Source organism: Marmota monax, unplaced genomic scaffold, assembly GCF_021218885.2.
Source record: "Marmota monax isolate L192 unplaced genomic scaffold, Marmota_monax_Labrador192_F-V1.1 WCK01_AAM20220418_F8-fsc00004, whole genome shotgun sequence".
NCBI classification, from domain to species: domain Eukaryota; kingdom Metazoa; phylum Chordata; class Mammalia; order Rodentia; family Sciuridae; genus Marmota; species Marmota monax.
Window position 1 is genome coordinate 1,922,374 of NW_026692881.1, and position 26,039 is coordinate 1,948,412.

The window sequence follows — 26,039 nt, forward strand, 5'->3', positions numbered from 1 at the left end:
TGAAGAATAGTAATTTCAATAAGAAATTCTAATGTATTGCATCCCATTTCATTTACACTGTTGCCTCAGAAGAGGGTGCTGGAGTCTGTGAACATATTTAAATGTCTTCAGACCTGCAAAGGTATTTCACAAATCCTAAAAGCTTTTAAGTGACATGACCAGATTCTGAACTTTTCTTAGAAAATTGTCACATCATTCACTCAGTGGGAAAAAAAGAAAACGCTGAGGAATCTGACATTTGTGAGCCAGGAGTGTAAAAAAATTATTTAGGGTCTTCTCTGTGCCTTAGCATTTTTCTTCCTTAGGTGATCTTCCTCTTCTTTGCCAATTGAATCACATATATTCAAGATCAAGCTTCAATGACAATCCTTTGGGATGCCTTCCTAGATAACTATAGCCCAAATTAAGTTCTCCTTTTCTTTGGCTACCTACTGCAATTATTATCTATAATAGCCAATTTAGCACTCTTGTTCCTCCAACAAAATATGGATTCCCACAGTGTTCAGCTTTGTGTTGAAGACTTAGAGAGCCTGCAGAAGTAATATTCAGGTTCTACTCAGTACATAAGGGGAAAACCAGTCATCGTTGTATTCATTAGTAAATTAACTCCCATTGCAAAATCTGCAGGGATTTCTGTCTTTCAGCCTTACATTTCTTTTCCATTTTGCCTTTAATGAATTAACCACCACCATGTCCCACTGTGCGTTTAATTACAGTACTGATTGCTTACTATGTATGCTACATGGTGTGGAAAGAATACAGAAGTTAAAAACAAAGTATTCTCCCTGACCTCCCTGGAAAGAGAGACCAAAACCCATTAAAAAAATAAAGAAGAATATACAGTAAACTACACATAGTAAGTGCCAGATGAGTGGTCCAGATAATTGCATAGCTCAAGTGGCCCCAAGTGATGGGGCACTATACCTCAACCAGTGGACTTACTTCTTTCTTAGAGATAAGCCCTTGACTGCTGATCATGGGGCCTGGAAGGCTCTTCCTTAGCACCATCTATGCTCATCTTAAACTTCACAATCCTCTATCCTTCATGCCCCTCTCTTTAAAAAACACTTCCTAATTTTTTGTTTGTTTTCCCTCATCCTCCATGCTGTGGAGCTTATCCTTCTATCTATATAAAATCTACATAAATTGCTTTTGAAACACTTCTCACATCCTAACTTCTAAACATTTATTCATGTTCTTTCAGTTTTTTTAAATAGAGATTTCTTTTATGATGATAACAAAAAATATTGCATACTTTGCACCATAAACATTTAGAAAAAAGACTCTGAATAAACAGATTATTCTTCTATAAACATCTATTGTGTGCACCTTCCTGTCAGGGCATGTATAAGACCATGGGAGATGTGGAGGCCTGCTGTCCTCCACAAACACTCATGATCCAATCAGGTGGGATATCCATATAGAGGTGCAGGTGGAAAGAGTGATGTCTAATGAAGCGCTCTCTAGAGTAAGGAGGAGCCTTGAAAGACAAATGGGGATACATGGCAATACTGACTCACCTAGACCTTCATTCATACAGTTTTTGAAGGCCATTAATAGCTATAATAAATTTACCAAATCATATGTATAGAATAGATATTTGATGGGGCTGGAGTTGTGGCTCAGTTGTAGAGAATCTGCCTAGTATGTATGGCACATTGGGTTTGATTTTCAGCACCACATCTGAATGAAAGAATAAAGGTCCATCGACATCTATAAAAATATTTTAAAAACATAATAAAATAGGTGTTTGATTAAGTGCATGAAAAAATGGCACCATGTACTCTATACCCAGATTAATTTATTAGATTATCTTATAGGGTACAGTTTTTAAAAATAAAAACAGGTTTCACAATGTTAGATACATTCATAGGTGAGAGCTCTATATCTGATTACTAAGATACCCCAAGGTTGTTCACAGCTACAACTTGGAGTTAGATCTTATTTGTTATTTCATTCCTACAAATTTCCTATGTTTACCATTCTAAACAGAATACTCAGCTGAATGTATTAGAGCCTGCTGTATTACCTTAGGGGAGGAGAGAAGAATTGCACCTTATATTTAATAATTGTCTTATTTCTTTATTTCAATTTGTGCTATTTAATTTTTGTAATATCTTTTATATGTTAAAGAATAAAGTGTGTGTGTGTGTGTGTGTGTGTAAATATCTGAGGGTATCAATTATATAAGTATTGGAAGGCATCACACAACATCCTCACTGTCTCTTTGTTAGAATATGTGTGGTGATAATAGATGGTCTGGCCAAAAGTGATTTGGATATAATATGCTTAATATTTACTTAATAAAAGTCTTAACAGAATAGTGACTTCATTTTCTGTTTCCATCCACAGCTTTGGCATGACTTTCAAGAGCAAATTATCATGCCATGATGAGTGTACCTTACCCTACCCAAAGTCTCTGTGATTTTTGGCACTCTATGTTGAAATGCTTAGGCAAACTCTTTAAGATTTCAAATTTATTTATATTTGCATTTTATTGATTATAAGAAGCCCAAACACAGCATATTTCACTTTTATAACATTAAGCTATTCAAAGGGGTAATAATAATGTTTTCTTTGAAACCACTTAAGGCGTTATAAGAGATAAGTATGTGTGTTTTAAATTAATTTCATAATCATCTGAGCTATGGAAATAGAAAATCTGAGCACACGCTAAGCTGCATATCTCTGTGCTCTCCCACCCAGGACTGGCAGAGACATTTGTGTGGGTCTCTGATCCTCTGTAACATTCCAATAACTGGCAACTTGATAGGCAGTAACCACAGTAGACATCCCTTGTCAGATGGAAATAATTGATTGTAATTGCTTTGCCATTGTATTGCCTTTGGAGTCTGTAGCTTTTTAAAACCACTGATTATAAAATAAGGATCTCACTTTTTATGCTGTAGGTTATGTTAATGAAAAGCTGTTCTTAAAGGAATGATCAGTGAATATCAATAAATAGATAATAAGAAATTAAAGGAAAAGTTAACTAACTGATCATGAGTTAATGTACTTCAGCAGTCAGAGTAGCAGTGAACTGTGTGGCATTTCATATTGAATATTTTGGTTGGATCTCTTGAATATTAAATATTTCCCAGAGAAAGAGAGATTGATTCTGTGTGGCGGTTTATCACACACTGCCTTGAATAACAGATCTTCACTGTACAGACAATCTCTTAGAAAATGGAAAATGTGTCCGTTTGCAGAGCCTTTGTTTTGTTTCAAAGTATTAACAATCAGATATTTTACACTGAAAAAAAAAGTTTCCATTGTAACACCAAGAAGGAGGATACCAAAAAGTCACTTTGTTTTTTCAATGCTCACAATAAGTGAGGAATATGAGAGTTATATAAATAATCTTAAGGTATTGTTTTTGAAATATTCATTAACATTATGCATGTACCAAAACAATAGCATAATTGTAAAGTTGTATCTAATGTTTTGCTTTAAGAGATACAATAACTATTAATAGAGTTGTAATGAGATCTTAAATGACCCCATCTTTCATTCATACCATTTAAATGGTTGGTGATGTTAGGAGGTCAGATTTTTTGACAATATTTTTACTGAGCACCAATTCTGATTAGATTTCAACTCCTCTCCTAAAGGAGTTCATAGACTAAAAGGATGGATATGGATAAACTTAGGAACAAACTATTATGGCATTAAATGAATAATGGGAAGCAGGGTTGGGGGAGGCACAGGACAGGAGTAGATCATTCAAGTTCTGAAGGATTTCAGGGTCTCTCCCAGAAAAAAAAAAAATAAGTGGATGAGAAAGAAGTTTGATTCAACAAGAGGAGGGTGACAGAACCTGGCATATGAGGGGAATACAATAATAGTTGAAAATTAAGTTGTATGTTTGGTATGTTTGGAGTGCAAGAAGTGACCAGCGAGATGTCTATCATCCCATTGGCTCAGGGAGGGGGGTGGTGCTGAGGCAGGAGGATTGCAAGTTCAAAACCGACCTCACCAATTTAGCGAGGTCCTAAGCAATTCAGCGAGACCCTGTTTCTAAATAAAATATAAAAAAGTTGCAGGGAAGCTGGGGATGTTGCTCAGTGGTTAAGGCCCCTGGGTTTAATCCCCAGTACTCCTCTAATGCTATAAAAAAGATAGCAGATAGGCAAAATTACATTAAAATAAATTAAATTAAAATTAAAAGAAAGCCCATCTTTCTTTGTTTTATTAAGTTATCCTCATGACAGTAATCACTGAGGAATATTTATTTCCTTAAAAATATATTTATTTATGTATTTATTGATTGTGGTGCTGGGGATTGAACACAGGGCTTCACACATGCCAAGTATCCATTCTGCCACTGTATATATCTCAGCCCCACTGAGGACTTTTAGATGTGGGAGAGACTTGAGCAGGTTTCCTTTTAAGATGATTGGTTTCCCATCAGTTTGCATGATAAGCAGGGAAGAAGCTCATTGTGACCTGTAGTTAGTGAGCTGATTTCCTATGCCATGCTGGTGAACATTATTAGCAATCTAGATCTATAAAAAGGAAATTTAAAAAGCTTATGTTGAATAATTTATTCATCTTTGACTTTTTAAATACATATATTTTCTCTTGACTGTTAAAGTGGAATTGGTGTTAATACTTCAGATGCTGAAAATTCTATAGCTAGAAAAATGTCTACATATGGTGATAGAATTTGTATCCTATGGATAGTGCATATTTATGGTTAGTTTCATATTTGGAAAGCAGATATAGATGTATAACTTAATTTAAAAATGTAACTGATTATGATTTCAAAAATACATGTTTAAGAGTATGCTAAAAAATGACAATAATTTGGTCCTGTTAAATATTTACCAGAAACATTTTTCACATGTGATTATCTGTTTCAGAATTTGGAACATTTGCATTTTAATTACATAATAAAAGGAGAAAGTGAAAGAATAATTGGCTTAGCTATTAGCCAATTGTAGCTGTAGCTAAAAGAACTCAAAAACTGACATGAGTTTTCTACAGAACAATCACGAAATACATTGATCAGATGTTTAATGATATTTGGCAACAATAAAGCAAAAAAGATGTTGTTTCAATACTTCATACAACACATTTGCTGAAAGTAGATTTGGGTGTTTGGCTCAGGATCAATCAACTTTTACTGTTAATGTGTCCTCAAATGAGACTTCTCTAGAGTAACTCCAATTATTAAAACCCATTGAAGAAATACAGTGGTCCCTTGTCAACCTCAGGGTATTGGCTCAGGAGACTCAATGGATTGGTGTCCAGATGGATGTGCATGCCTCTTGTGTAACATGGAGTAGAGTTTGCATAACATATGCATGCCCCTTTATATACTTTAAATCATCTCTGGATTTTTTTATGATACCAAATACAATGTAAATGGTATATAAATAGATGGTACACTGTATTGTTTAGGTGATGCAACAAGATAAAAAGAAGTGTAGATATGTTCAGTACAGATACAGCTCTTATCTTTCTGAATTTTTTCCATCTGTAGTTGGTTGAATCCCAGGATGTGGAACTTGCAGATATAGAGGGATGATGAGGACAACTGAACACAGTGGGTTAACTAGCTGTGTTGCTCAGTACTGTTTAGTGTCAATCCTGTTTGTCTCAAGTCCCTGCCATTGTACCCCATACACAGGCCTCGATGCACACATCTGGGCCAGTGACAGGAGCAGTTGGTGTTGGAATGCATGCTGACAGTATTCCCTCTGTGCTCTCCTTGACAGATACAACGACATATTCCACTGAGAGATCTGAGCACTTCAAACCCTGCCGAGACAAGGACCTTGCATACTGTCTCAATGATGGCGAGTGCTTTGTGATCGAAACCCTGACAGGATCTCATAAACATTGTCGGTAAGCCACTGCGGCCGCTGGTTTCAAGGGCTGGCTCTTAGAAAGGATGGACAGAGGTGGAGGATGACGGTGATCTTGGGAATATACTATATCCAGGATGTATAGAGCCCTGCCATTTGAATGGAAATATTGAGAGTCTTAATATGGAAAGGCAAAGGAGATATCTCCTTAACATTCAAGGAAGAAACAAGGGAGAGTAGATGAGGTTTAAGCTTTAGCTAACCAAATCAAGGAACACTTAGTTTTATATCTGCCAATTTAAAGGGAATAATTTCTTTAGAAGCCTATATTTCTGGCATGGGACTTAAGTTTGTCTCCTTGTACTCAAAAATAATCCTTTCTTGCAAATTTAAGGACCATGGCAAGAAAATCAAACACTTCCTCTTAGGTCTAGAGTCTTGGTGTTTCATGTGAAACAAACCCCAGAGAATGTAACTGTGTCCAGAGAGAACTGCATTTTATTTTGATTCTGCTGTCCTTGATTAATTCCAGTTCTTTTTTTTTTTAACACCTCTGATGATGAAACAATCTCCAGCAAGATGTTGTAAATGAAATCATAGTCCTGTTATGGTCTAGTAGACAACTACTTAAGGAAAATTCCCAGCAGAGATCAGAAAGGTGTTTAATTTGTTTTTAGAGACATAAGGTTATATAATAGCTAAAAATAAAAACAAGTGGAGATAAACAGTTCTCTTGTAGAGACACTGCAGCTTTAAGGCTCAATAGAAGAATCAAATTAACATGCAAAAAAAATTCCCATGGAGCTTTTATTTCTGACACTACCCTGGTAATTTGTTTTTCCTTGCAATTGTGGATGCTTCAGTGATCACATATATCCACACCCCTTTTCTTCTCTTTATTTACTCTTCTCATATGACACAGTTATTAAATTAATTATTCTAAATAGTGAAGCATGGAAAATTATGACTTTTCCCCCCTCTTTGTTGCTATTATAAAACTTTATTCCCATGTTGTTTTATTAAGACAGTGCAGAGAAATGCATCTTACAGTTATAGATTAAGAATGTGACAGCAAAACCTGTGTAAGTCCAAGAGCCAGGTGCAGTCCACAGGGAGGACATGTGGCCACAGGGGGCAGCCACATAGGTCTGGAAGAACTGATAAATGATAGTTGCATATCTCAGTAGAAGTTATCATATGTCTCCGGGCACAGTGGTATATGCCTGTAATCTCAGTGACTGAAAAGGCTGAGTCAGGGGAATTATAAGTTCAAGACCAGCCTCAGCAAATTAGCAAGGCTCTAAGCTATTTATCAAGGCCCTATTTCAAAATTCTAAATAAATAAATAAGTAAAACAAGGCTGGGAATGTGGTTCATTGGTTAAGCTCTGCCTGTGGTTCAATCCCTGGTATTAAAAAAAAAGAAAGAAAGAAAAAAAAAGCTTACCATATGTTCTGTATTGGGTCAAATGGTACTGAGGTCTTTATTTCCTTGTTTTTGACATGTGGTTTTCTCTTGACTTTAGCAATGCCATTACGTTTATTCCATTTGCAAATCCTTCACCCCATTCCTATCCATTGTGAACTTGAGTTTGGGATGAAGCTGCATGGGAACTAGTCATCCCCACATTTCTCTTCTCTTGCCACATGTATTATATCCAACAGGGTACTGGTAGGGAGCACACAAGTGATCTAAGCATCTCAAAGAGAAATGAATGTGGTGCCTTTTCAAAGCCTGATGTCGGTCCAAGGTCTTTCAGACACTCAGCTACCTGTTAATCTTACCTTAGTCAATCAAGTGTGATCAACACATGGAAGAGGGTGTATCCTGTGGATAGGGCTGGTGACCCAGAGGTTCATGTGCTGGAAGTTTGGTTCCTGGTCTGTTGATGTTGAGGTGTTGGAACCTTTACGAGGTGAAGCCCTGTGGAAGGTAAGAAGGTCATGGAGGCTCCACCTGCTTGAATGCATTAATGCTGACTTCGAGTGGGTTTGGTTACCTCAAGATCAGGCTGTTATAAAAAGAACAGCCTTGCCATCTCCACTGTCTCTTGCTTCCTTGTTCACATATGCACCCTTCCACATGCAGCTGGTTCCTTCCTGCTTCTCTGCCATAGGGTCATGCAGTCTGGGACCCTCATTGGGACGCTGTCACTGGGATGTTTGGACCTTCTAGTCACCAGAAGTATGACTCAAATTAATCTCTATTTTATGAGTTACCCATACACTCGGATATTTTTTAAAATATTTATTTTTTAGGTGTAGATGGACACAACACAATGCCTTTAATTTTATGTAATGCTGAGGATCAAACCCTGGTCCCACCCATGCTAGGCGAGCACTCTACCACTGAGCCACAATCCCAGCCCCAAAACTTGGATATTTTGTTAAAGCAATGCAAAATGGACTAAGGCAGTGGGTAGCAGTCACTTAAAGTTGGACTTCTAATCTTTTGAAGGAAGGGTGATCCATTAGAAGTGTCAGGTAATGTAGTAATTTTCTTTAGTGATGTTTTACTACAGGGGAGAATCAAATCAGGTCCCACCATAATGTGCAGGCCTATAATATTCATCTTTTTCAAAGATGAGTATGCAGACAGGAACAAAATAATTCCTTTTTTCCCAACATATGGCTTTTCTAATTCTTAAGTTGATGGCTGTATTAATAGGGCTGCTATAACCAACTATGACAGACTATGTAGCTGAACAGCAGAAATTTCTTTTCTCACAGTTCTGGAGACTAGAAGTCTATGATGATGGAGTCAGCAGGGTTGGTTTCTCCTGAACTTTTCTTCTCTGCTTATAGATGGCCATCATCTACCTGTGTCTTCTCCTTGTTTGTCCTCTGTAGATTTGTGTGTTCAAATTTGCTCCTCTTGTATAGGCACCAGTTAGATTGGCTTAGAGCCCAAACTAATGAACTTATATTGACATAATTACTTCAGTATAGATCTTTTCTCCAAATATGATCACATTTTTCAGTATTGATTATTAGTACTTTAACATATAGATTTTTTGAGACATAATTCATACCATGATAATATATCTTCAGCCCAGAAAAGGAATCTCTTGCTTTTGTGTGAATGCATGTGCATGTGTAATTTTTGTAACACATACATACAAGCAGATATATATCTGTGGTTTAGCTGAAGTGATGTACATGTGTAATAATTTTCATCTTCTGTCTTCATATTTCTTGCATATTTCAGTTTAGACAACTTGTTATTTAACATACAGTGACAACACAGCTAATCATGACAAAAGACAAGCTTAAGACAGGGTTGGAACTCAAGTAGGTTAATAGATGCCTATAAATCTCCTACTAGTGTTGTATGAATAAATCACACATCACACTTACCCACTATTCATCTCTCAGGCTTTGCTGTGAATAAAAGACACGCATTTGTTCCTACATCAGCCACTTCTAAAAATCCCTGCATAGTTATTAATGTGGCATTTTGTATAGCACTCTATTTAAGTAGTATGTTTCATTCATTCTTCTCCCCTTTGAGAAATGTTTATTTAGGACCTCCTATCACCAAGAGAATGTTGAATAAATACATACAGAAATGAGTTTAAGAATTAAGTAGCAATGCAGTTTGTAACGTGTTTCCAGGAGTGAAATACTTCATCATTAGGAAATAACAAAAAGAAAGCAAAGTGCTTTAAAATGACTGGCATGCTTACGGTGGCATCTTTATGACATATTAGTTACTAGATTATGTTTCAAGCAAAATAAGAAACCATTTAGTATATCAGAGCGGCAATACAATGGCTTGCACAGGTATCTAATGTATAGTTTATTTTTCACATGTCACAAAGATTATAAATGAAAATCTGAGAAATTAACACAATGTCTTCTCAATTAAAAAAAAATGCATTCCTATGATAAATTGTAAAGCAAATAAAAAAACTGTATTGAATTGTTTCCACACTCAGAAAAGTGACCTTGCTCTGACACATTCCTTTCTCATTGCCCAGGAGGAATAGTGGCAAAGTTTCCAAACTATCTATAATAGAAATCCTGAAAGTACATGTTGAAAAAAAAGACAGTGTTAATTTCAGAAAAAAGCAGTGAGAAGGGGGTAAGATTTTTCCTTTTGTTATTGTCTCATTCTGTATGCACTTTCAATTTTTTCAAAAAAGCACTTATATTATTAATAAATAAAACTATAAAGCAAATGAATAAAAATTTTAAGTGAATTCTAAGGTCATAGCCAGGCACAGTGGCACATGCCTGTAATTCCAGTGGCTCTGGAGGCTGAGGCAGGAGGATCACTGCTCAAAGCCAGCCTCAGCAACTCAGTGAGGCCCTAAGCAACTTAGTGAGATCCTGTCTCTAAATAAAATACAACAACAAAAAAGGGGGGGCTGGGGATGTGGTTCAGTGATAAAGCACCCCTGGGTTCAATCTCAAGTACAAAAATAAATAAATAAATAGAACAATAAGTAAAGAAACAGGGAAAATTGGAAATTTGTTCTTCTGAATCAAAATATATTATGAAGTCATGTATATCCACATGGCAATTAATAAAAACAGATCCTGGAACTCAGTGAGTCTTAATATAGAAAAAGGATGGATTCCTGAGCCAGAGGTAAAACGAGGAAATGAGGGACTGACTGTTCAATCAGGCTGCCTATCAGATAATCCAAACCCCAAGTATACTTTGACCTGTCTCTACACATGAATTGTTCTCAAAGGAGTCAGAAGGTATTGCAGTAAATAAATAAAACCTAAGGAAAATAAAAGATAAAGTGACATATTTATTTATGTCAGCATTGAAAGCAATTTGTGAGTAAAAAAAGAAATAATGGAAGGAAAAATTAAGCAACATTGACAGGACATTGTTTTTTGATCTGAACATTTCATACAACATTAACTTTTGTTCTATTTACATTATGTCAGAAACAAAATTATAAGCTAACCTATGAGAAGAATGAAGAACCAATGTGGCAAAGAATTAATATCCAGAAATCACAGCGAATACTGAGGGTAACACTAAAATAAAATCTGAATAGGGAAGTGGCAGAAGGGAAGAATATATTCTTTCCCTAAAAGGGAATACAGGTGACCTATAATATGAAAGATGCATAACATCACAAAGGAATGCAAATGAGGCTTTGGGGGTTTGGGTTTTGGGTTCAGGATTTTTTGCATAGGATACATTTATTGATTTTAAGTGAATTCCCGTTTTGCTGAGGGTGCAGTGAAACCTCTCATTCTACTTGCAGGAGTATGCTTTGTTAAGCACTTTCTGAAGGCACTGTTTCCCTATGTGTGAAAGTCTTTATATTGTTTCTAAGAAGCTAGCCTACCGAAATGTATGTGAATTTATTTGTAGGGATGTTCACTGTAGGTATATTTGTAATAGAACACACAAATTCTGAATTTAAGTGTTCATATAAATTAGAATATATCTACCTATTGAGTTCTCAAAAATTTTAAGGACAATAAATGTTCATTATGTCATATTACATTGAAAAGCAGGATCCAAACCTATAAAGTTGAATGCACAATAGAGCCCTAATTCTGAAAGAGAACTAAATAAAAAGGTTAATAGTGTTTGTAACCACTTTCTTCTTTGAAAGTTATTAATTTTCTAAGACCTTTACAAATACAATTCATTTATGTAATACCTGGCTAAAACACTTGACTCTTGCTTCGAGTCTTCTTGTTAAGAAAGATAGTGTTCTTGTCTCTATTAAATCAAGGTTGTTATAATTCATTATTATTAGACTGATGAAAGAACCTTCAATTAAGTGCTTTCATATTAAACTATTCCATATTAAATTAATTTTCATATTAAGCTATTTGAATGCATCTACTCATTCTTATTAATAGATTAATAAGAATGGTGTTCTGTATAATACTTTCTATATTGAAGTCATGTTTTGAAAAATGAAAAAAAATATATTTATTAACAAATTAAGATGGGTGGAGAAGGAAACCACATCACTAGAAACATCTTGAATCAAAACATCTGAACAAAACCTAGATACACTATGATCAATTTATTATCAAGCCATTGCTAGAAATTTTATAAACTTGAGAAATAGTGCTATCTATATTTCACTGGAATGAAAGAGGTAGACATTGTAACTGAAAAGATAGTTAGGCATTTGGATGGGCCAAATGTGGTATAAGGCCAGATTCGAGTTAAAAAGATGTGTCTCTTCTGAATTGAAGCTCATTAAATGTTTCACCAACCTTTCTGCAAAAATGGATTTTTCAAAACTTTGGAAATGATACCATTTGAGCTGAATTTAACCTGTAGTGATCATTTTGGAAATCTATCAAGCAATTTACTTGAAGAGGCTTGAATCACTTGAAATATGGAACTGCTTGAAAGAAGAAGGAGTCCAGTAGCATCCATTGCCCAAGGGGATAGTTTGGAAAAAAAGGAATGATGGACTTACATAGCAATGTGAGAAGTTGTAGAGGGCAGGCAGCAAGCAAGATGGGGAGGGGAAGCCGGCAAGGAGTTGCTGCTCCATGCTATGTCTATTTCTCTCTGAGTACGTTTTGAAATAAAAGCTTCAATCTTCAAGAGAATTGATTGAGAGCAATGTAATAATATCTCTATGGTATAGTATATGAAATTGCAGGACCATCCCAGTTAGTGCTTTGCTTTTTCACTTTGGAAGTCCATTAGCTCTTCTACCCAGCAAGGATCTTCTTTATCAAATGGTTCCCCAGTAATAAGTACTCTGAGAGCAGCAGCTCAGGATTCCATGTGGGCTGAGGCAGGTTGGGAGGAAAATGGAGTTTTGGAGCACATCCCTGAACACCATCAACAGGAGGGAGTGGAGGCTGGGATGCCTAGAAATCCAGGTTTAGTGGTAAAGACTTACAGAATGGGGTTAATCATGAGGTGCAGAGCCTTAGAAGAATTTTCAGTTTCATCAAAGGCTCAGAAGCATGTCTACCATGGCTTAAATATAATTTGAGTAATTTGCAGTATCCCTGTTTATAACAGGTGGACTAATGATTACTCTTGGCAAGAAGAAATGAACCAAGTGTAAGGATTCTTCTGTGTGAATGTAGTATGTCACGATAGTCTCAGAAACCAAACAAACAAAACCACACAATGCATGTCATTTTGTAATTCCATGACTACCTGTGGGTGATTTGCCTTTTACTTTAACTCCTTTGTATAGATCTCCAACTGGTATGTTTAAAGGTTATCTAAATACCATGGAAAATACCAGAAGAAAAAAAAAAAACACATCTAAGAGAGTAAGAACACAAACCATTTAGCTATTGGGGCTGAGACTGGATCTTCTTTTAATGTTTTCTGAGTTATATGGCAACTCTAGCTGAAGAAATGGTATTTTGAAGTGATCATTAGTACTTGAGTTTGTTGTTGTTGTGAAAGAATTGACATAAATTTGTTATTTTTAGAAGATAGAGTCTCTGTGTGAGTTGGAGTGGGAGGTTGGGGACAAGGAGCAAATGTAGGCATTCAATACCAAGAGAACTGAGTTTAAAGTTCTGCTCAACTTTCCACTGGCTGTGTGATATTTCTTCAAGTCATTTAATTAACATCACCAGTTCTTTATTTAAAAAATAAAATTAAAATACATGTTAATATCTACCCCAAAAGGTAGATGAAGGAATGAAATGCAATTACATATAGAAAAACATAGATACATATTACATATATGTATAATGATATATACAGATATTATGTCTCTGTATATATATATATATATATATATATATATATATATTGTATTGCATAAATAGACATATATATGCATACATATCCATGCATGTATGTATATGTAGGTATCATATCTCATATTATACCACTTTCCTCTTCCTCCCTTAGGCTCTCACTGAAACCTTTGAGCAAAAGCATGTTTGTAGAAATCTATTAAATACATTAAAAAGATATCATCTACCTTATTTAATTGGAAAAAAAGGAATGATGGACTTAAATATCAACGTGAGAAAATGCTAGTGGAAGTTGTAGAGGGTTTAGGTTTAAAGGAGAGGAGAGAGCATGACAAAGCTTCTTGTGTATATTCTGAAGGCTTAGAATTCCTACAGAAAAATTACCAATATTCTATTAGTTCTTCCATTCTGTTACCATTTCTTGACTTTCCCCATTTTTTTTTCTTACTGAATTTTCTGTAACATTAAGAAAAAAATGATTTTTCTTTCCTACTTAGTCAGTGTAACTTGCCATAATTGTATTATTAACATAAATGGATGTTGATTTTGCAATTCTTTGAAACAATAAAATGGCCTGTTGGCTTATTTTTGGAGAAAAATTGTACTTTATGGCAAAAAAATATACACATTGAAAAATAATGATTTCACTTGTGGAAAACATATGATTCAATAAAACAAATTATTTTCTTTCTGCTTCATTCTTTCTCAAAACAGTTTTCTCAAAGTTTTGATATTTGTACATTAGTGTTTATAATACAGAGACTCTAAAGTCTTTAATGCCATGAATAATCAAATTTACAAGTCCTTGCAGAAAATAATGACAGAGAAAACTTGTCGAATGTAGAATGTGCTAACATTGAATATCTAGAACATAATAAGTGAGTATGTTTGATTTTATTGAGGAAAAGCAGATCATTGGCCATACATTGCTTTGGTTAATTAGCTTTTAGTAGCTTTTCTTTATAAAGCTTGTTTTGAGGTAAGTATTCAGCCTCATGTAGCACACATGCATGCAAACACAAGCACACAATTTTTTTTAAGCTATTGCGATGATTTTTCAACTCTAAAATGGGGGTGATGATGATTTTTTTCCTAACAGTATCATTGAAATATTATATATGTGGTTGCCAACAGATAACTAGGAAATGCCACATAAATACAACATATGATAACTAAGTAATGTCCAAAATAACCTAATTGATTTTTTAGTCTGCCCTAACCCCTTATAATGATATTGGTGTTAATGAAAGCACCATGTAAATCATTGATTGGCTTTCATTACAGCCAATAGACACTAGGGTTTAACTATCGGATCTGACTCTGTCAAATTTTCTTTTATGACATTCTGATGATTTCAGGAAGATCTGCTATTTAACAGTGAATTTAAAAGAGTTATTAATTTGAAAAACATATATATGTATTATATATATATATATATATATATATATATATATATATATATATATATATTTGTTTGTTTCCTTCCTTGAAGATACTTCCTATAAAATGCTAGATCTTTTGTTCTTTTGATTTTCCTAATGATTCCCAGTTGACTGGCTGGTTGGATTCATTATTCCACCACTAACTATCAGACTTACAAATTATATCTATTCTCTGTGTCTCAATTTTTTAACCTGTTAAGTAAGGTAAGTAATATTGCTGCTTCATAGAATCATTGTGAGGGCTAAGTATAGTACAAATGCTTGGTGTAGAATGAGTCCTGTACATTCCAAGTAAGTACGGTGAAATAGATTAAGTTATATGTTTTGTTATTTTATCTGAACAGCCTTGTTTACAGTTCTGTTGATTTCCGTCAGGGCTTCTTCTTTTTTTTTTCTTTTATTTTTTTTATTTTTTTTTATTGGTTGTTCAAAACATTATAAAGCTCTTGACATATCATATTTCATACATTAGATTCAAGTTGGTTATGAACTCCCAATTTTACCCCAAATACAGATTGCAGAATCACATCGGTTACACATCCACATTTTTACATAATGCCCTATTAGTAACTGTTGTATTCTGCTACCTTTCCTATCCTCTACCATCCCCCCTCCCTCCCCTCCCATCTTCTCTCTCTACCCCATCCACTGTAATTCATATCTCTCCTTGTTTATTTTCCCATTCCCCTCACAACCTCTTATATGTAATTTTGTATAACAATGAGGGTCTCCCTCCATTACCATGCAATTTCCCTTTTCTCTCCCTTTCCATCCCACCTCATGTATCTGTTTAATGTTAATCTTTTCTTCCTGCTCTTCCTCCCTGCTCTGTTCTTAGTTGCTCTCATTATATCAAAGAAGACATTTGGTATTTGTTTTTTAGGGATTGGCTAGCTTCACTAAGCATAATCTGCTCTAGTGCCATCCATTTCCCTGCAAATTCTATGATTTTGTCATTTTTTAGTGCTGTGTAATACTCCGTGGTGTATAAATGCCACATCAGAGGCTTGTTCAGTGAGTTCAGCTTAGATTCACAGATGGGAATTCAAGAAAATCAACAGTGGTAAATTATTTTAAAGCACAGTAATACCAAAGCATGCACAAGAACACTTCTCAGAATCAAGGGTCATTGTGATTATTCAAGTAGTAAACTTGGAAGAAAGGCAGAGGAGACACTTTTTATGAAGGGAATTCTCCCTTTTGACCATTCCTATAGAACAGAGTGTGAAGAAAACTCTGCTCATTATCCAACCTACTGTTGAGGCCGTTCTGGTGAGGACCCTTCAAACACATTTCTCCAGGCTTCCTGGATCTGCCTTCATAAGCACTTGTACTATACACTTGTACCCACTCCCTGCCTGGGTCCTGCCAATCCTTCTAGGGTTCTAATAGTTTGAAAGCTGAGACAAAAAGATGCAGCAGCTTATGTCCCCAGTAAAATAATACAGGTTTTGTGGATTCTACCAAATATGTTCTAAAAATTAAGGACATATCCATAAATATTGTTTTCTATAAAGATGATCTCTTGATACAGTTGTGAACATTGACTAATGGCACCAAGCTCCTCGAGCAAACATTACAATAAAATATTTTCAAAATAGGATAATGATGAATCACATATTCCTTAGAATCTCCCAGAGTGATGAGGAAATTGGTGATGTCCTTCTGGGGTCTTCCTGTTCCTCATGCTCTTGAAAAGACTTGCTCCAGACTGAGTTTCAAAGCATTAGGCAGCAATTCTACCTTCCTGAACATGTTAATTTTTTTCCCAATTCAGTTGGGTCTGAGCATGATTTAAAAAAGTAAAAGATGATGTAAGGACCATATCAGAATTTTTATGCATATACCACAATATATTTGTGTATCTTTGTGTAATGAGCAGACAGGCTGCGATCCCAGGGTTTACAGGCTAAATCTCTCCAAGAACTTATGTCTTCAAAAGCCTCTGGTTCAGAAACCCTAAAATCCAAGCTGCTTAAAAATAAGACATTTAAACTCTGGTTATTTTTAAAAATGTTTCTCTCTCTTTCCCTCTTTATATGCCTCAACATATTACAATCTGATTAACCATGTAGATTGTTGCCTAAACCTCAAAACTTTTTAGATACAATAGACAGTTTTAATCATCTGCAAAATAAGCATAAACCAAGAACATGTTAAGTAGGGCATATGGTTGCCCTAATTATAATTCAGATAAAACATAATTCATAAGAAAGTAAGACCACCATATGCTAGGTGTGTTTTCCTTAATATAAATTTCACAAAAATGTACAACTTCTGTATTGTTAACCTCACTTCTCAAAAATCAAGCGAGAATTCCCTGACTCACTAAATACTGGCAGGGTCTGGATGAAAAGGCAGAGCAAGGGGATGCTAGAACCCGTTGTCTCTCTGTTGTACCCCAGCTCTGTGGCAGTCCATATCAACATCCACTTTGTGTTTTATTTAGTTATGTGTGTATCTACCTATACTTTTTATTATGTTTTTAGTTGTAGATGGACACAATACCTTTATTTTATTTTTATGTGGTGCTGAGGATCAAACCCAGTGCCTTCCATGTGTGAGGTGAGCACTCTATCACTGAGCTACAGCCCCAGTCCTACCTATACTTTTAAAACAGGAAAACCAAGCATTCCTTATCTTATAGGAAAAAAAAAAGTCAAAGGTATGGTTTACAGAGTTTATTGTGGAGTGCATTTCTACATTTCTATTATACTCTATTTTTCAGATTGTTTTGTGAATATGAAGAAAATATTCCTAGTAGAAGCAACTTGAAGCAAAATAAGCCTTATGCCCACACATGCGTACATACATATGCATATGTGGTCTAGCAGGGGTCTGACATCATGCAAGCCATTGAAGTTCAATGGCAAATAAGTTCCTCCTTGTAAAGAACTTGCACAGAGAAGTTACCACAATCCAGTTTGAGCAGGTACCATGATGGACACACATAGGCAGTCCCTGGGCAGCAAAACCCATACTTGGGACACCAGAGTAATACTTTCTAGATTGTTAAATGGAGGAAAAATATCTTCATCAAGAATATTTATACACAGAATCCCTTGTGCAGTTTTTAACAAATAAAAACTTGAGGAGGAAATTAAGAGTAAGCCAAAAAAATTAAGTCATTGAACATGGTTGGAAATATTTTTCTTGGAGATATATGTGCAGTGTGTGTTTGGTGTAGGGCATAATGTTTAGTCCTAATCTATGCATGCTTAAAAATCAGTGGTAATTTTACACACTCTTTCCATCATTTTGCCAATGCTTATTAAGCATATCCAATGTTCCAGTTCCAATAAAAGGTGCTAGGAACACAGTGATAAATGTTCTCAGAACAACTCTCAAGGGAAGCATTGAGATGAGCATTTTCTAATTGAAGTTAATGTGAAGAATTCTGTGTACACAAAAGAGATTCCAAATATCAGTGTTCATGGGAGAGCTTCAGAAATGAGGTGACGTACAAATTTGCATTTGGAGGGATAAGAGCCTGCTTATCATGCAGCTGGCGTTTGCCTTCCAACAAAGTCATGGAGAGTTGAGCTGTTATTGGAGAAGTTTTCCTTCAAACCCTGGGGAGAAATTTTCAAATTTATTTTAGATGCAATTAAAAACAATCAGTTTGTATAAAATTCTTTATGAAATTGGTCACCTCTTTTCTTAATTATTTTATCTCTCATATCCAGATGGTTTTCAAAAACATATCAGAAATAGTTGACAGTTTTAATCCCTACAATTTCTCTACAATGCTGAAATTTATGGTGAATTGAAAGTACAAACAAGAGTGTATACTTTCAACTGAAGTAACTGTCACATTGCTGAAGTTATGACATCAAGACTTTTTTTTAATCCAAAATAACATACAGCTTTTATCTTATATATGTGAGCTATTTGCAAAAACCACTTTATAGTTGTAATAAATATTAATTTCTTAACATCTTAGGAATAAAAATGACTTTTCAGCTCTAAACTTTTTTTATAAGGAATTAAATAGGCCCATTCAAGTATGCATTGATAATTGTTAAATTATAATACTTTGGAGATAATTATTGGTATATCCAAATAAAAATGTCCTACATTTTCCCAACCAAGAGGTATTATTTTTTTGCTTTAGCAGACCTATTCTGATATTAACAAAAAGTCAAAGTAAAGCAACTGTAAGGGTTTATTTTAATATGGGTCAGGAATTTTGCTATGTACAGCAACACATATGTACAGCAGAAACCAGAGGAAAAAAAGCTTGCACAGCATTCTTAAAACAGGGTGGCTCTCTAGTGTCTCAAAGACTACTTTCTTATTTCAACAAATACAAAAATACAGTTATGGCTAACATCAGGGAAAGGAGCTATTATTTCAACAGGAGACTTCATTAAACAAATCAACCCCAGGCTTTGGATGCAGGACTACTTGGACATGGCAGCGTGAAGAGAGATGATGCCCAGAGGCTAGCATGCCCTAAGCCTGGCCTCCATAGAGTCCTCTGACAGCAGGTTGATCCCAATGACCCTGTGCTCCTGAAGGGCAGAAATTCAATTAGGAACTCTGAGCTTTTGGCTTTCAGGCTAAGGAGAGCAGGACTTGTGTGTCAGTGGGTAGCTCCAAAGCTGGAGGGAAAACATTCTCCAACAGTTATAAAATAGAGTCTAATAATAAGAAGTGAAAATAGGAAAGTGGAAAAAAAAAAAAAACCACCAGTTTGGAAAGAACTGTCAGGAAGGATGAGCTGATAAAGCTTCTAGTTTAAAAAGGTCATAATTTTGCTTCAGTTTGGGATGTTCTTGGGGTTAATTTACAGTTATAATCAATGTCACCTGGAAGCCTTAGTTTTTTTGACAAGGTTTTATTTTCAGAACATTCAAAAGCCCTCTTCTTACTGCCTGGGTTACCATTTGTGAAAGAAATAATGATTGTTTTAATGATATTAAATAGTTTAGCTAACCAAAACATTATCTGGATGTTTGAACTGATTTGTTTGTGAACAAAACTCCAGTTTCTATTACATTATGCCTGTTCACCTACCTGACTCTAGCACTAGGCTTTGAGTTCAACTTTGCTTCTAGAACCTGCCATCTACAGAGTAAGGATAAATTAAATGAGTGAAAAAATAGAATTTGAGAAACCTACCACTCTCATTTTTCAGAGGACAACATTGAGATGTTAATTAGGTGACAACAAAAATGCTAATAGCCGCCTTACATCTCATACCTACTCATTGCAAAGCAGGCATTTAGGTCCTTTCTATGCTCTTTCATGATCACTTATTTCATGCACATATTAAATATGCAAAGGAATGTTGTATCCCCCTTGGACATAGGACAAGAAGGAAGCTCCCCAAGGGAAGGTAGCTGATCAAGCATGCCCATCAGTAGGTAGCAGAACTTAGCCCCAATCTCTTTTCAGACTAACTATAAAGCCTTTAATCCTCCCCCTTGTCAAATTTGCTTTAAGAATTACCAAAGGCCATGGTTAAACAGCTAACCTCAAGATCTTCCTCTGAAGAATCTGATTCAGGTCTGAGATGAGACCCAAGAATCATGCGCTCAGGTGATTCCATTACTGAGACCCATTTTGGATGCAGGGAATGAAACTGATGTTTCTCGTAGTTTAGTGAGCAGATGAATCCTCTGGAGATTTTGTTCAACTGCAGATCCAGGTGGTTCTGAAGTGGGACATGGGATTCTGTATGTTTAACAAGATTCCAGGGGATGCCTATAGTTTTGATATATCATTCCACAGTGGAGCAGTGAGGAACTAAGATCAGCTGGTCAGCAGGCTTCAGAGGTCTCTGCATAGTCTTCCACTATCAAAAGTCCCGCTCCCCGTGCAGCTCAGCAAGCTTTCCTACACATTTTTGCCAATATGTTTGTGAAGTCTCTAGAAATTCTTACTTGTCTCTACTAGTTACCTTGCTAGTTCATATAATTCCCAAATAAGAATACCTGGATACCTGCAACATGAGTTTGTCCCATGTCTATCTTATCTATGATAGTTTCATAAATGAGCTATTTCCTTGAGTTTCTGTTACCATAGGGATTTTACATATCTCATTTGCTTTTCACAAGTTTAGTTTGTGGAACAATTCATATTTTCTCCAAACTGTGAATTTCCAAGTTGGGGGAAAATGTTCTTTGTGACATTCAAAAACATAGATGTCACACTTGTTCAAAGATGCCAGTAATCACAACACATCAGGAATACTGTTCATCCAAGATTGTGTACTTGGCACTTCCTAAAATTATAATTTTCAAGCTAGGAAACCTTTGGTGTTTAAACATGAAAAATCACTAAGCAAATTTTTACAATGGAAGACTTTTTCCAAATTTTACAATGAAAGACTTTTCTAAAGGACAATTCTGCTTTATCAAAATCTGTTCTAAATCTAGGATTTTCTGATTCCTACTAGAGTCATACTTGGTAATACCTTAGTTTCTCTGAACATTAATTTCTTTACTGTGAGTGGATGGGGTTAGAGAGAATTCCTGCTACCACTTAAGATTCTAAACTCCGTTGAGGAAACCCAGTGAGCCCTTGTATTTTCACCCATGTCAGTAAATACTGTGTGTTTATTGCATTTCTATCAAAGAGAAGCAGAGAAATTTCAGAAGAAGCAAATATTTCCTGAAGAAAAATATAGCTGTTCAAAGTTTTAAGGCACAAAAGATGCTAAATTAAGAAGAGTGTGATGCTCTCAGGAAAACCTGTTAGTTCTCTGTTATAGTGCTTCCCAGACTGGCAGTCCCTGTGCTCACAAGGCAGCCTTTAAAAATTCAGATTCTGTTTCAATAGGTTAGGGGTAGGGCTGAAATTCTGCCTTTGTAACAAGTCTCCGTGTGCCATGGAATGTTTCTGGTTGTAAGCCTCACTTTGGCTAGCAACCCTTTAATTAGATCTGTGTTTTTCAACCTCAGTTGTGTGGTAGAATCACCCAAATCTAACATTCAGATGTTCAGGCTACACTCAGAGCAAACAAATTTGGATCTCTCTAAGTGGGCTAAGGCATCTAAGCCACCCACGGAATTCCAACGGGCAGCCAAGGTTGAGAGTCACTGCTCGACATGGCTTCCATATGCCCGTTGTTGCTGTTGCTTCCCAGCTCCCTGAAACTATGGGTTCAGCTTTATTTACAAACATATTTATCACAGTGTTAGTAGAATTCAAAGCAGACATTTCACCCTTACTTCTACCTTAGCCATATATGAAACTGATTATGCCAAGAGATCCAAGAGCCCATCCTATTGTCTGACAGTTGTTTTTTTTTTTTTAAATTCATGTCTACACACTGAGAATTTTCTAGCATCCATCCTTTTAAAGCAGATCAACTCTCTATTCTGTTCCTGTTCCCACCCCACCACCACCACCACCATCAGCATCACTTGTGGGCATGTTTCCAGATGGCTACATGGGTCTTCACAATTGGTCAAAATATCCACATTTAGCAAAATGTCTGTTATGGTTTAGATATGAGTTGTCCTGCAAAAACTGTGTGAGACAATGCAAGAATATTCAGAGGTAAAATGATTAGGTTATGAGAAGTATAACCTAATCAGTGGATTAATCCACCAATATGGATTAATTAGGTTGTAACTGTAGGCACATGAGGTGTGGCCAGAGGATGTAGGATGCTGGGGGCATGACTTTGGGGTTCCTATTTTGTCCCTCTTTCTGCTTCCTGGCTGTCATGTCCTGAGCTACTTCCCTTTGCCACATTGTTTGACTAGGAGATTCTCTTTTGCCTTGGGCCCAGAGCAATGGAGTTGGTCTACTATGAACTAAACCCCTAAATCTTGAGACAAAATAAACTTTTCCTCCTCTGAGTCGTTCTCCCCAGGTATATTGGGCACATTAACACAAAGCTAAAACAGTGTCCCATGGTTGCATGTTGAGAGGGTTTCAATGGTCTTTCCCCTCTCTCTTATTTTCTATTTTCATTCTTTCTCTTCTATCTGTGCTTCTGTACACTTTGATTGAGTACTCACTCTCTGTCAAGCCTGTGCTGGGTACTTTGGTGAAATCTGTACATAGATGGAGTATGTCTTTTGTACTGCTTCTATGAAATTGAAACCTAAAAGTGAAATTGTTTTCCCCAAGGTTATGAGAGTGTCCAAAGCTTTTAATCCCAAAATGTGTTTGTTGTCTGCACTGGGTAAACTTTAATTTGCTGAATTAATAAGTGTAAATTTTCCTCATTGTTATTTAATGTTATTGTCTTTGATTCATAAACCTTTTATATCCTAAAGCAAATTTGTATTTTATTTTTACTTTACTAGGAAAATTTTGAAGGAAATGGGAAAACAATAAGATGTATTAGAGTTGTGTGTGGTGGTGCACACCTGTAACCCTAGCAACTTAGGAGGCTGGGGTAAAAGGATCACAAGTTCGAGGCCAGCCTTAACAACACAGAGAGATCATCAGTAACTTAGCATGATCTTGTATCAAAATTTAAAAAATAAAATAAATAGGACTGAGGATGTAGTTCAGTGGTAAAGTGCCCATGGAATAAATCTGCAGTGCGAAAGAAAGAAAGAAAGAAAGAAAGAAAGAAAGAAAGAAAGAAAGAAAGAAAGAAAGAAAGAAAGAAAGAAAGAAAGAAAGAAAATGAAAGAAGGAAGATTTGTTATTCAAGGGGTAACTGCTCATTTTATACACATATCATATCAAGGTTTTGGTGTTTTTTTTTTTTTAATTTTCAGCAGTTGCCAGTTCATTTTCATATAGGCAGGCACAAGATGCCTTGTAGGAAACATTATTTGATTTAACATGTCATGTTTTGCTTATGTGAAAGAAACATGCATCCATGATCCTGCAGGAGGAGGGTAAATAGAGACAGAAAGGAAGAGAAAGAGAGGCGGAGATTATGTGTGTGAACGTGTGTGCATACGTTTGTGCATGAGTGTGTGAAGGAAATGGGAAAACAATAAGATGTATCAGAGTTGTGTGTGGTGTGTGTATTCATTAACATCCTGTAGACTTCTTGGCATATAGGAATTTTAAAAAGGATGAAGTAGTATAATAAGTAATGTAAATTTTTCTCGGAGCGGAGGGACCAGACATCTAAGCTATGTTCCTGCAAAGTCAAAAAGAAGATTTGTTCAGTAAGAACAGAGTGATCTGATTGATATCAGTGGCTGAAAGAAAGGAACCCATAAAGCCCAAAGGGGAGCACACAAGAAAAAAGTAAGATACTGACCCAGGCTCAAATCTACAGCCTAGCAAATAAGCATCTTTGGGATCACATGCCCAAAGTGCAACAGTCTCTCTTTGCTTCTCCACTTTTTTCCTATTGGGATGGGATGAGGAGTTCTATAATCCTAGAAAGCAGAAAGGTTAATCCCACCCTCCATGCCTCCAAGAAGCTGGGATTTCTGCAGACAAAACTCTCAAATCTAAATAGGGCCAGTTTTATGGTTCAATTGTAGATTGCTGGCCTAGCATGCATGAAGCCCTGAGTTTGATCCCCAGCATCACAAACAACAAAACCCACAAACTTCCAAATCTAACTGGATTCCCATCATTCTAATTACCACTTTGCAGAATAGCGCCACCTTGTGACAAAGATGGCAGTAACAACACTTGTAGCTCATGAATTTAACCTTCACTTCTTCCACCAGGCATGTAGGCTCAGAAGTGAAAGATCTGCATCATCAATGAAGGGGAATGCTGAGCTTTCAGTCTCTAAGGACACATAGGAGTTTGACAACTCAAATTATTTGTGGAGTTTTTGTTGTTGTTGTTCTTATGGTGCTCAGTAAGCTTGGCCTTTGTCCCATCTCAATTTTCATTGCTTGAAAAACTAGCCAACACCCTTGGAGGTAAAGGAGTTTAACATGCCAAAGCAGTGACAGCAGAGCAACGAGATTTCAAAAGAACATGAATTAGAGAAAACTTTACACTAAGAAAATGAGTCTGTAGTGATTATCTAAAGTATTGGCAGTGAGAATTTAAAGAGGGATTACTAGAAAGATTTGAAGGAAGTGAACTGCAAGCTAAGTTTACTAATGAAAAAAGAAGAGTAATAGGGAAAGGGAAGGTTCAAAGAAACCACCACCAAATTTTTTATTTGGAGAGCTTGAGAAATATCATTTGGAAACAAGAATTTGATTGCTGCTACTTACTAGTTATAAGAATATGAAAATCAATATAACTTTTTTTCTACTTGGGTTTCTTATCTCAAAAATGGGTATGATAATAACAGTACCTTTTTCATGGGACTGCTATGAGGATTAAATGAATTAATATATGCAAGGCATAGATTACAAAGTGTCTGCAAGGTGCCTGTTATACACAAAATATTCACGTATAATAGGATAAGGAGGTTTGGGGAAAGTGGAGCTGTAGTTTGAATATATCAAGCTTGAGGTTTTAGTTGGGATTATGATGTTATTTATATTTGATGCTCAATATAAACTGGGCTAGAAGTATAAAAACAGTGAATTTGGAATAACAGTCTCTGATATTGTGAAAACAGGTAAGATAAAGTGGGATAGAACTATTAAGTAATGATTATAGAACATAAAAAAATAGGGAGTTTTCTTTTTCTCAAAAAACAAATGAGCAACCAAAGAAGCAACAATAAAAAGAAAACCCTCAAATCCATTCATTCATTCAAATTCTATAGTATTTCATAGGTAATGTTATGATACTCAATAAAAAATTGCATAAGATATAAAAACAAAAATTCAGTCACCATTCATTAATGTCCACTTACCACAGGCTAACCGGCATTTGCTATTCTTTATCTTCACTTCTTTGTGTGTGTGTGTGTGTGTGTGTGTGTGTGTGTGTGTTTCATGTTCTGTTTTATTTAGCCTCTAATGTAAATCTATACCCATGGTGTACCTCACTTCTTAAAATGACTATTTCATTCCAAGGATGGACATGCATGTTTTTTGGCACTTTCTGAACAAAGGCAATTTAGGTTGTTTCTCTTTATTTGCACTAAATAATGCTGAGGTGAGCATTCTGTAAAATACTTATTTTTTTTTGATTTATTGGAATCTATTCAGTAAAAAGTTACATTAAATTCTATTCAACCAGTATTTACAGAGAGTCCACATTGTGCCAAGAAAACACGCTAAGTGCTGGATTCAGCATTATTGTGAAGGTAAAGGGAG

General features: G+C 35.7%; 1 protein-coding gene across 4 annotated transcripts in view; it reads left to right on the top strand.

Moving 5' to 3' along the window:
- Nrg3 (neuregulin 3) overlaps positions 1-26,039 on the top strand; it is a 1,062,638-nt gene that overhangs the window by 448,107 nt on the left and 588,492 nt on the right. For all 4 annotated transcript variants that reach the window (XM_058581037.1, XM_046450261.2, XM_058581038.1 and 1 more), the window contains exon 2: positions 5,721-5,850. In XM_058581037.1, coding sequence (XP_058437020.1) covers positions 5,721-5,850 — 130 coding nt within the window. The remainder of the gene's footprint in view (positions 1-5,720; positions 5,851-26,039) is intronic.